Here is a 12,941-nt window from a genome sequence, read left to right on the forward strand (position 1 = left end):
TCTACTGGATCTGCTCTCACCGTTGGTGAAGAAGAAAAAAATGTAAACACATGCTCAGTTCATATTTATTTTAACAATTAATAATCAGCATTAATTTAACACATTTTTATCACAGTTCACAATATCATAGATACAATTTGATACATGAAACTAAACAGAACTGATTCGGAAAAAGTCGCAGGAAAAATGTTAAAAACAAAAACAAAGAAATTGCTTGAAATCTAAGACTTACAAAACACGAACATGGATTAATTTAAATTTATTTATGATACCAGAGCAATTAAAATATGATTCATAAAACAAGAATCAAATTGATTGACAGTTGAAAAATACTTTCTTTTTCATGATTAATTGGTTAAAATAGAATGATTTGATAAAAAAAGGTAGAAAAATGTGAGCAAAGCTTACTATAGGATACCTTCGTTCCAAATCCCAGTTATTTATGTGGTAAACTAATAAGGTCATCAAACAGGATATTGATGTTAATCGAATCCCAGGATATGGCATTATAGAAAGTTTTTGTCACAATATCCAATGTAGTTGGAGAGAAAACTGTATGGAAGAAGTTAGATGAATTGACACCATGATCACACCTACTGCAAAGAGGAAGTATACTAAGCATTTTATTCTTTACCCTCCACCTGACTAGAGATCTAATGCTTAAGTACGATAGAAAAGCAAGTTGTCTGATTAATTTAAGATAAATTTAAGATAAGCAAAGAAAACTTCTTTACTGAGAAGTTCTTCAGTAAACTCTGGTGCTACATGTATAATGGAATGCTTATAATATCCTCTCCTTGTACATATGTAACTAATTAGTTTATGAATATCTTTTCCTTGTACATATGTAATCAATTAGTTTATGAATATCTTCTTAGATATTCAATATAAAATACTGTTTATAAATGTATTATATTCAGGTTATCCCTACTTTTCAGAAATAACCATTAATAATAAAGAAATATTTATGTAGAAGGGGGCAACTAAGGTAATACTAGTAACGAGCTTATATATATACACGAAAACGGCCAATAACCACAATACTTTTAAAATTCATTGCATGATTAGAAAGTTCTATAAACATGAAACATAGAGAAATGATGCCACAAAGAAAGGGAGGTCCAGTAAAGAACTGTGTAAAATCCTACATTTAGATGGTAGCTCGGCTGTAGCTTGTTATTCTTCAAAAGAGAGACCAACAAAAGGTGAACTGTATATTTCATCTTGATTTCCTATTGTACACATGTTTAAGGTTTTAAAATAGTATAGAACGTACCACAATGTAAATGGATTATTTATTCAATTTCACCAACATTAGTATGTTTTAAATATCTATCAAAAACTTATTACTCAAAATATAATGTAAAAGCCAATCGAAAAAAATGTTTTTATCATTTTGAAAAAAAAAAAAATTATTCATAGATTTTTAAACATATTATGTCATTGAAATAAGCATTTAAAATTAAGTTCATATAAAAATTCAGAAATTTGTCATATACAGTACATTTACAAATACCGATAGGCATGTACTGTATGTTTACAAACACCGATAGGCATGTACTGTATGTTTACAAATACCGATAGGCATGTACTGTATGTTTACAAACCAATTAAATCTTCGTTCAAATATTCTTTTATTTTTTTATCCATACCTTGGATTTAAGAATATACATGATATTGTGCCATAGGGGCTTGATTGGCAATTAATAAACATGATTTACATGGGAAAAAAATGCAACATTAGTTTTTAATACGTTTTGAAAACTCCTGAAAAACATATGCTTGTCATGTTTTTTCACATGATTGGGGACCACCAAGGAAAACATAAGAAAAATATACAAGAAGAATATGTATGGTGAATAGTCAGAGAGATAACAATCCAACCAGGACGAAAATGTCTGCCCAACCCCATATACTGGACTTCTATGAACAAGGAAGGAACCCTCACACCACAGGGCAGGTTGCAGCTGGCTCCAAAAGATCATTATAGACAGGTACAGCAAAAGAGTTGCCCCTATGTACTCAAGTAAAATAAAAATAAACTAAAGATGAAAATAAAACAAGACACGCAGAGGCCAGAAATTCCTGACTTGGGACAGGTGCAAAAAAATGTAGGGTTAAAATACTTCGAGGGGATCACAACCCTCCCGTTTTTAAATCTGGCCACTGTAGAAAAATGTAACACAATTTAACACACCTAAAAATCAGTTCAAAAAGGTTTGTAACAACCGAAATAAAGAAACTGAATATAAATTACACAAATATGCAAACTAAGGACTACTAGCAGTTAACTGACATGCCAGCTCCAGACCCGTTTAAACCTACAAAAAGTTATGTCCCTGTCGTATGTAAATGTTTCTGACTTGAAAAATTAACTAATGGAAAACAAGTTAATAAATAATTGTATGGTTTTCATATGATTTTTGAAAACTAATAATTGAATGTATTGTTAATTGCACAAAAACATATATTTACCAAACTGGTACTAAACATATGTTTTAATATGGTTAAAAACATATGACAACATATGTTGCAATTTTGCCTGTATATTTCCTCTCTTATTTTGACAGTGGCACAGTAAACCCTGACCAGTAGATGAACATGAAATCTTTGAGTCAATGCTAATTAGTGACTGACCCCACCCCTAGCCCTTGAACTTATACTTCTACCATAGTACATAGTTAAAATATAAACCCAGACGGATATCTCATACAAGGCTAAAGCATATCATATTATAAGACATAACACACCTTTGTGTCAAAATATAAATGTCAGCTGTGACAGAGTTAAGTTGCAGATAAAAATGTCTCCAAAAAGTTTAAAAGATGGGTAGATGAATGGAAAGAGTAAAACAGTAAAATTATTACATTACTTAAGATGTTAAAGAATAAAATGGGTTGAAATATCCAAAATCTGTTTAAAATTCATGAATAAGTAATTTAAGATAGTTATCCCTTAATTAAAATATTAAACATAAGAAAAAAAAAGTGTTTCTTCTTTTTTTTCTATTTTCTTTGTTTTGATCCAGACTGACAAGACAACATAGGTCTATTTTACCGAACACCCATTAAAAAGTTGTAAAAAGATGAAAGATCACAGCCTGGATTCATAAAGAATCTCAAGTTAAGATTTCCCTAAAATTCTTCTTCTCGATCACCTCAAATTTTGTCCTATCAAATCACTTAAAATTGTAGATTTGAGGAAAAACTCACTGATTTAAGGAAAATCTCAATTTGAGATTTTTCAATGAAATTCAGGCAAACAAAAATAAAGAATGACATATGATACAAGCATTTGCCACTACATATTTGAAATGACCTATGCTTAAAGTTATCATGATATTGACACTTGCCAGTACATAATTCAGTTGATACAGGCACAAAATCAACATATTGGCACTTGCCCATACAAAATTCACTTGATACAGGCACAAAATCAACATATTGGCACTTGCCAGTAAATAATTCACTTGATACAGGCACAAAAACAACACATTGGCACTTGCCAGTACAAAATTTACATAATACACAGACTTCTTCTAAGTACATAAATCACATGAAATATACTTAATCAGCACCAAACTGCGCTATGATGACCAATGGAAAGTACAGGTTACACTGACCAATGGAATGTACAGGTTACCCTGACCAATGAAATGTACAGGTTACCCAGACCAATGGAAAGTACAGGTTACGCTGACCAACGAAACGTACAGGTTACACGATAAGGCAGTACATCAATACTTGTCAATTTGCTCAGTTCATAATAACCTATGAATTAAGAAAGTATTGATAAATTTTTAATCAATCAATCAATTGATTGATTGATTGATGTTCTATTGACCTGTTTCTATAAACAAACAAAGCAATAATTTGCAAAATAGGAAGTAACTTTCAGTAAAAATAAAAATATAGATTTGAAAAACAGGGCATTAATTGAAAATTAAGTGATACCCCACCACATTATGGTGAAAAAGGGGGGATAGCAAAATATTTGAAACAGTTTAACTTGAAAACAACATGCAGTTTGGATTTAGCTGACAACTGAACTTAACCTGTGTTAAACTGTGTAACTATTAAAAAATAATTTATGTCTTAAGTTATCATCTGGAAGTCGTCTGTGGACAGACACAATGACAGATAAATGGACATGCAAAATTTCGGAGGGTACCACAAAAAAACCTTGCCACTTCATGTGGCTAGGTATAAAAAGAGAAAGAATACTAGGTATAATCTGGAGCTTTTGAAGCTTTATCTCAAACTATAAAACAAGTACATACAAAAAATTTATACAATACACCTACACCATTCAGACATCACACAACAGAACAAAATTTTTGAATTCAGAAGGTATAGTCCATGTTGGAGGCAGAATTTAAAACATACTAAATACATAATTTTCTTTTAACAAAAACAAATGCACAATTTGAATAGCATATTAGCTTTCATAAAGTCAATGGTTTTTCTGAATGTTGTATAGTAGTGTGAAATACTTCAAGTTCATAAAAATAGCACCATGGTAATGGTTATTAATATTGGTAATTTGTATATCATCAACCATCAATTAGTTGATTCATGGAATATAAAATATGCCTATCCATAAATGCCAGATAATGCCATCAGAAATAATTTTCTTTAAAAATATATTTAAACAATAAATGCCCAAATTACTGCATCTGTAAATAGGTACCACAAAATTTGGCAACAAAACACAACAAAACACAAGCATGGCAGATTTACATGTAACAATACACAATGAGAATGTATAGACCTGTCCATAAAGGCCAGATAAATGCCATCAGAAATAATTTTCTTTAAAAAAATGTTTAAACAAAAAATGCCCAAATTATTACATCTGTAAATGGACACTACTTGGATCTGGGCAGATAACAATCCATTAGGTGATATCACAGATCAATATCAGTTCTTTTATTTTGATTTTCATCAACTTCCTGCATGTTGCTGCAATAAAGAACAAATACACTTTAAGTATCAGTCCCTGTAAGAATCAGGCACAGGGTGAAACATGGTATGAAAAATCTATCATTTTGAAAGTTTTATTTGACTAACTGCATCATAAGAATCAGGAAATAAGACAAGATTCTCCATATCATGTTGGTGCATTGAGTTATGATTTCATTGAACTGCACTGAAAATGAGCATTTCAAGGGCTGATAGCTCTGACAAAAATCTCATTTTTCTAACATTCTATTGAAATATTTCTGAGCAAAGCCAGTGATGTAAAGATCAAATAATGGTCTTTTCAAATTGAAAAAGTATCCTTGAGTGATATTATATTGTCAGATCGGTGGGGTCTTGATATGCATGTTTCTAATTTTTCCCATTTGCTTGATTCTTACAGAGACTGACACTTAATAGTTTCTTTTAAGCTACTGTTTTATTAGGATAATTTACTCATCTCTACTGGCCAAAGTAGATTATGTGGGAGTTTACACTGCTACAGCTGTAGTTTTTTGTGTGACATTTTGTTTCCTATTCTTAAATTTTAACGTGTAATTTTTTTTTTATCTGATTGGCTACATTGGGTATGTAGATTGTTTTTGTTTTCTGTTTTCAGACCATGTTTGTTGAATTATCCAAATGCTGAAACTTGGTATTTTTTTGCTGATATCATATTAACAAATAAATCTTAACATTGAGTCAACGGTCAAAGTTACCTGAAGGTCACACCTATATACCTAATGCCTAAGATTGAGCTTAAAAGGCATGAAATGTAAGATTTAAAGTAGAGAATGAAGAGGAAAAAAGTTATTTAAATAAAAAATTGTTTCCCTTTAACAAGAGAAACAAAAAAAAAACCAAAAAACAAAAAACAATAAAAAAAAAAAAAAAAAAAAAAAAACAACTAGGTGAGATATATAATGAAATACATTAATAATTTATTCAACAAATATATGTTAAAGGTTGAAATTGATACTAATCAACCCAAGAGAGAATCACACATGTAGCACAGAAATTTACAAGTCCACTGTAACTTTCAACTAATATGTGAATAAAACTTGGATTCAGATTTTCTTTATAACCTTGTTTGTATTACCCAAGGCCATTAAAATTGAACACTGAATTTCAGTGTGATTTAACCTTTGGACTGTAATAAACTTGAAATACAGTGAGCATTGCTTCCTAAACTGATATCCCCATTCTTCAATTTGATAAAATTCACCTTTTTGACCTCCAGATGATTTGGATCAAAATCTAAAATTGTAGGTGCACAATGAGATTATGTAATAAAGATTATGTGAAAGTTTCATTAAATTCCATTCCGTGGTCCAGGAGGAGTAATGGATAAGACATGGGAACTACCCTCGGTAAAGGAAGGAAGGAAGTGACAGAAGTAAAGATAGACACCTCTATCTTCCATTTAGGTCAAAACAAAATAATAATTTTTGTTTCCTGCTACCAGAAAGAAAAAAATAAGTATAGCTAGGTAGGTAGGGAAATTATTTTATTTTAAAAAAAAATTTACATTGAGTTAATTGGGAAACAATCTAGACTTTAAAAGTGCTTAAGCCAAAATGGCCACAAAACGTTTCAAGTAGGCACAAAAAACTACAGTAGATAGGGTAGCAGGAAACAGACAAATATTTTTTTTTGCCTTATTTGTTTATGATTGAGCACAAGGATGTTAAAGAATGTCTGACAGACAGGAGGGCAGATGAAAGATTCACAATATTCTATTTTCAGTTTGGCAATAGGGGAAATGCTTAAAACAAATTTATTTATCAAAACAAGTGACATTAATGAATGAAGAGAGAAGAGCAGTGCTTATGTTTTTCCTTCACAAAATTTTTAAATGAGAAACATCAGTACCAATCCATATAAAATTCAGACACTGCCAACAGTAGGGGTGATTCATGGTATAGAAAATCCCACTGAACAAAGACTATTTTTTTTGGTCCACATAGACTATATTTTTGGTGTCTTCTACCTATTCCAACATTTTGAAATTACATATTCTACCTATTCCAACATGCAGAGAACAATAGATGTTATTATAGACTAATATGTTGTTACAATAATTAGTAATTAATTAGTTTTACCGGTAAAATTTACCTGAGAATTAAATATGAAAAATTACTGTTTATAAATTCTCCTACAAAATAAATTTTGAGTGAAAATGAGTGGAATGATGACACACATAATCTCGTTTCACACAAAGTCATACCAACTTTCCAGTCCTGTAAAGGCAGCCTATACAACGAGAGACACAAACTACTACCCGCACTACCAAACTCAGTAGCTGATATTAATATTGAGGGTGAATGGGCTGAAACAACTGTTCGACAACAATTTCTTCTAGCAGATGACAACACACATGGCCGCATGTTGACATTTAGTACACCAACCAACCTTACTCACTTAGCTGCAGCTACTACTATTTATGCTGATGGTACATTTTACTCATGCCCTACCTACTTTTACCAGTTATATACTCTTCACGCTATGGTTGATGGAACTATGTTTCCACTGGTGTACAGTTTACTACCCGGTAAAGAACAACCAATGTATATTCGACTACTCAGTATACTCAAAGATCTATGTAACACCAACAACACTCCTCTTCACCCGACAACCATGTTTGTAGACTACGAAACAGCAGTACACAATGCCGCCTACGCAGTATTCCCTGGCATCAACATCAAAGGTTGTTTCCTCCACTACACCCGGTGTATATGGAGAAATAGACAGAAACATGGCCTTCAAACTGCATACAAAGATGATGAGTATGTCCACCAACTAGTTCGTAGAGCAGCTGTACTACCACTACTACCACCAAACACTGTTGAAGACGTATGGTTTAATGCACTTGAGGACATCAACGATGCTGACACCAACACTGACACTTTAGGTTTCACCGACTACGTCACCAGCTACTGGGTTGAAGGCCATCGCAACCTCTGGAACCACTACGCCACAGAGGGACCCAGAACTACAAATCACCTTGAAGGTTGGCATGGGAAGTTGAAGAAACTTGTAAAATTACCACACCCGAACATTTTCAACATGATTCGACTACTCAAAAAAGAAGAAGCAATACACGCATTGACTCTAATAGAGTATTCAGCTGGTGGTAAACGAGTACCAAAGAGAAGAAAATACAGAGAGATAGACAACAGACTCGCCAACCTGACTTCAAAACCAGGAACTCACACCAGTTCAGTATGCTGATGCCGCATCTTACTTGTTACACATTGACTGAAATTTACTATGTTTTATTTGTGTTTCAACAGTATATTTGTGCTTTTTGTCTTGAATTAACTTTTGAAATATTGCAGTATGATTTTAGTAATTTGTTTATATTTGTGCTTCTTTCTGATCAATGAATTTTGTTAGTGCTAAATAATTTAGTTGTTCAATATGTTGTTTATATATAATCAAATGTACAAAATAAAAAAATGAATTTATTTAGTTTTAATTTCTTTTTGTCATGTTCAAATCATTTATTCCATGAAGATACCAGGAAGCATGATTCAGACAAAGTCATCACAAATATAACAGAATACAACAATACAATATCAGACAAAATCAGTTTTTATAGCACAGTTTCCCAATAAACATTAAAAAAAATCAAAAATAACTGTACTGAAGTAAGCAAAGGATACATTTACAAAACATATTAATTCCAACATTCTTACAAAAAATCACCTTTTTACTTGTAATTAACATCACCAATTAAATAATGTTTTTACAAGCTAATCTGATTGTTTGTCCAATGTTTACACAATAATTCCACCTATTCCAACATGAAATTTTTGTTTTTTTAACTTAAATTTCAAAATGTTGGAATAGGTGGAATGAACCATATTTTTATCTAACATTAGTCCAGACTTTCAGTATTAAGTTCTCTATTTTTGAGAAACTATACATTCATCTCCCACATAAATTCAATAACTCTCGCAAAATGCTAATTTCATACACAATCTACACTATGAAAGTCTTTCTATTTGTGGATACCAATTTTCGTGGTTTAGGGAAAATTTATCAGTTCACAGTCTTTAATTTGTGAGTTTGACAACTTTATCAAACAAATGAGTGGGAAAGTGGTTTACAAAAACACACGAAAATCATGAAAATTATGAAAACAATGATACTTTTTCACAAAATTTTCATAGAACTACCCTTATTTCTGCAAATAGATGTGCATTTAGGAGATAACCATACATTCATCTCCCACTCAAATCAACCAGATCAAGAAAGATAACTCTTACAAAGTGCCAACATTATACATAATTCATATAATTTTATCTCAAGAGTGCAACAACCGAAAGACAAACTAAGACTGGTTATGTGATCAGTAACTGTTTCTGAATGAGAAGTAAAAGAAAATTTGGTTAGGTTTCGACCTGCAAATATCCCCAATCGGAACTACTCGGCCCTATCTGATTTTATAAAGAATTCCTCATAATAAGTTAGAATTACAGAAAAAATATGCATAGATAGCAGTGATACCTAAGGTATTTAAAAAGAATTTATCTAAAACAGAAATACTGCTAAAAAAAACACATACTGGTAATTCTCTACCCATGGTTTCTATTGGCAACAAAATGGCTGCCACAGCTGCTATAAGACATATCCCTCCATACACCCAAACAGCTGCAGTCAAAGACTGGTCTAACAGGACCTGAAATAAAAAAAAAATGTCTCCAAGTCATAGATGCCTCACTCCAAAGACGTGTAATTTAAAAAAAATAAATGACAATGGCAAACATTTTTACTGTAGGTATATATCATGGTTTATCACAAAGAGGAACCCTCTTAGATTTGATGAAAATAAACAAAACCTGAACTCATTGTCTTTAAAAATGCACAACTCCAAATATTGACAATTCCATATTGAATAAAACCGATATTACCAAGGTTTATGTGTAAAGTTCCCAATAAAATATAACAAAAAAAAACACTAGTATCTTCATCAGATTAGTCAATAAACTTTCCAAGCATAATTCTTCAGCAGATATCAAAATACTGATTAAATTAGAAGGACTTTGAGCAAGCTTACAAAGAAAATACTCCTGCTTCGAATGGAATTTGTTTGATGAAAAATCATTTAAACCAACTATCTCCCAATTGAGTCCTCCCATATTAACTATACCCCTTCATGTACAATATCATCTACATATGATGCCCAACCTTTCTATAAAATTTCCTCAAATCCCTTGAACAGTTTAGGAGAAACTTTGCTTACATAATTTATCATAGTCCTTTGTCAGTAAATATATTCCTTCATACACATCTACATATGATTCCCAACCTTTCTATAAAATTTCCTCAAATCCCTTGAACAGTTTAGGAGAAACTTTGCTTACATAATTTATCATAGTCCTTTGTCAGTAAATATATTCCTTCATACACATCTATATATGATTCCCAACCTTTCTATAAAATTTCCTCAAATCCCTTGAACAGTTTAGGAGAAACTTTGCTTACATAATTTATCATAGTCCTTTGTCAGTAAATATATTCCTTCATACACATCTACATATGATTCCCAACCTTTCTATAAAATTTCCTCAAATCCCTTGAACAGTTTAGGAGAAGCTTTGCTTACATAATTTATCATAGTCCTTTGACAGTAAATATATTCCTTCATACACATCTACTTATGATTCCCAACCTTCTAACTAAGTTTCATCAAAATTACTTCAGCAGTTTAGGAAGAGCTGCACTTACAAGAAACAGATAAATGAACAAATTGACAGACATACAGGATAATCGTAACTATGAGTGTGGGGGCTATAATAAATACCGGTACACAGTTGACTCTTAATTCTAAAATTTCAATGAAGTTTTGTATAAAAATATGTTTGACCTACTTGTTTACCCTCGCATATTTTAAGGGGGAGACTTCCACAAAATCAATGAAAAATTTATTTCCCCCATAAAAATGTAAGATTTGTGGGACTTATATGGTTTAAATTACTATATTTTCTGAGAAAAGCACTAAATTATTGCATTTTTACATAAAAAATTTGCTTTTATGTAAAAATATTCCATATCAGACAGTCTCAATGGGGATGAATCTCCCACATAAACTGTTCCAAATGTTAAAAGGTTATGACTATTGAACTAACCTGAGCAACAAATGGTGTAACCATAGCACCCACTCTGGCCCATGATGATGAAGTTCCTATACCCAGTGTCCGTACATTTGTTGGATAAACCTAAAATAAAATATCCTGTATTTTTCTGTATGGCACAGTTCTGATTACTTCATAATTCAAGACTATATCAAAACGCAAAATACAAATAACAGAACAGAATTAAAATTCCCCTAAACTATAAAAGTATTAATTTTCATGGTTGTAAATTTTTGCAGATTCTTTCAAGTGAACATATTTGCTATTTCAAAAATCATAAGCATTAAAGGTATTAAAAATCTATTTGATGGGTATGACTTTCACACTTTTTTGTCCAAGACAAAAACAGCGAAAATTAGTACACTGCAAATATTGATACATCATTCTTTTAATAAGGGGCATAACTCCAACCAAAGATCCACAAGTCATGTTTTTTTAATTTGTGGTATGCATATTTCTCTTATGCAAATGACTTTCACTTATTTCTTGATCAAGAAAAAGATCATGAAAATATATCACAGCAAATTAGTCCCTTATTCTATATCAGACAGGGTATAAGTCAAGAAAATAAATAGAAACAAAATTTTTAAAATTTGAATTGACAGTACATATATATGATGATGATTTCATAGTATAAGAATCAGGCAAAATTGAAAAATGATGTATCATGCTCAGAAAAAACCCACATGGACAGTGTGGGCACATAATCTATGGTCTATTTAAGACAAATTGACAGTTTGTTTATCTTAGAAGTGTCAGAGGATGCAGAAATGTGAGTTCAAAGTTACAATAGAATGATACAGAAAAATGAGTTATCTCCCTTAGATCATGAATTCATATAATTTATATCTTAATTACTGACACTATGTCATTTCTGCATTCAGATAACATTTTGAATAAGATCTTATTGAAAGACTTATGTTTTATTCACCATAATTCATGCACTGCTTGATTCTTACAGAGAGTAACACTTAATATATCAAGAAATAAAAGTGCTTACAAAGTGGACAGACAGAAACCTAGAATTTCTATGTCCTTAATTCTTGCTTACCATTTGTGGGCAATTAATATGAGCTTTATATCTAATTTTATCCTGCAAATACATTATGTTGGTTTTCTACTATACAAATAAAGGGCGTCAAATAAAGCAAATCTTTATTCCTCCAATGCATAATATCATCTTCTGGTTACCTATTCAGTTATAAGAGCAACATCAACAACTGGAAACAGGTACAAGTTTAAAGGTGCACACACTGTTGGCTGCACTCAAAAGATTGCAGAAAAAAATCAACGATATTTGGCAAATTTTGCTTGTCTTACTTAGCATATGTGCTTGCAGGATAAAAACAATACGTGAACATTGCTAAAAATATTAATATATTTATTTGTACACACTCTGAAACAGTCTGATTATCATGGGGAACCCTCACAATCTGACTGTTCCTAAAGCTCTTCAAATAAATTTGATATTTCTGGCAATATACATGTATTGTATATAACAGTGTAAAACTGAACTCACAAATATTCATATTATCTCCACAGAGTATGTTATGATTGGTCAGAGTATTACTAATTTTAATGAATTTGTCAAAACTGTCCTCGAGATCACTTTCAGATTCATTCAGGTTTCGAAAAAGTTTATTTTGAGTTCAAATGGGGTCGATTGGCAAAAGATCAAGGACCTTACAAGGGAGCCAAGAGAACAGACAACTGAATGAATTAACACAAAAACTTTTAACTGATACATTAATATAGAAGCATTTGAGATATTTTTGTATGTTCTAAGTATTTCAATATGACTATTACTAGTCTTGTCTCTTTCAAATCACTTCTTTGTCTAGTA

The 12,941-nt window shown here is 31.5% G+C and overlaps 1 protein-coding gene and 1 pseudogene across 6 annotated transcripts in view; one reads left to right on the forward strand and one right to left on the reverse strand.

Annotated features, from left to right (window-relative positions):
• Window positions 1-1,632: 1,632 nt before the first annotated feature.
• LOC148607457 (synaptic vesicle 2-related protein-like) overlaps window positions 1,633-12,941 on the reverse strand; it is a 53,687-nt gene continuing 42,378 nt past the window's right edge. For 5 of the 6 annotated variants that reach the window (XM_088543825.1, XM_088543823.1, XM_088543824.1 and 2 more), the window contains 3 exons: window positions 11,093-11,182; window positions 9,529-9,642; window positions 1,633-4,961 (listed from right to left, as the gene is read on the reverse strand). In XM_088543825.1, coding sequence (XP_088399951.1) covers window positions 4,944-4,961; window positions 9,529-9,642; window positions 11,093-11,182 — 222 coding nt within the window. In that variant the 3' untranslated portion in view covers window positions 1,633-4,943. The remainder of the gene's footprint in view (window positions 4,962-9,528; window positions 9,643-11,092; window positions 11,183-12,941) is intronic. The other variant, XR_015914923.1, reaches the window with a different exon arrangement.
• On the forward strand, window positions 7,362-8,220 carry LOC148607458 (uncharacterized; annotated as a pseudogene).

This window comes from Perna viridis, chromosome 9 (assembly GCF_037379345.1).
Source record: "Perna viridis isolate PV_CMFRI_1.1 ecotype Kerala chromosome 9, ASM3737934v1, whole genome shotgun sequence".
In the NCBI taxonomy this organism is placed as follows: domain Eukaryota; kingdom Metazoa; phylum Mollusca; class Bivalvia; order Mytilida; family Mytilidae; genus Perna; species Perna viridis.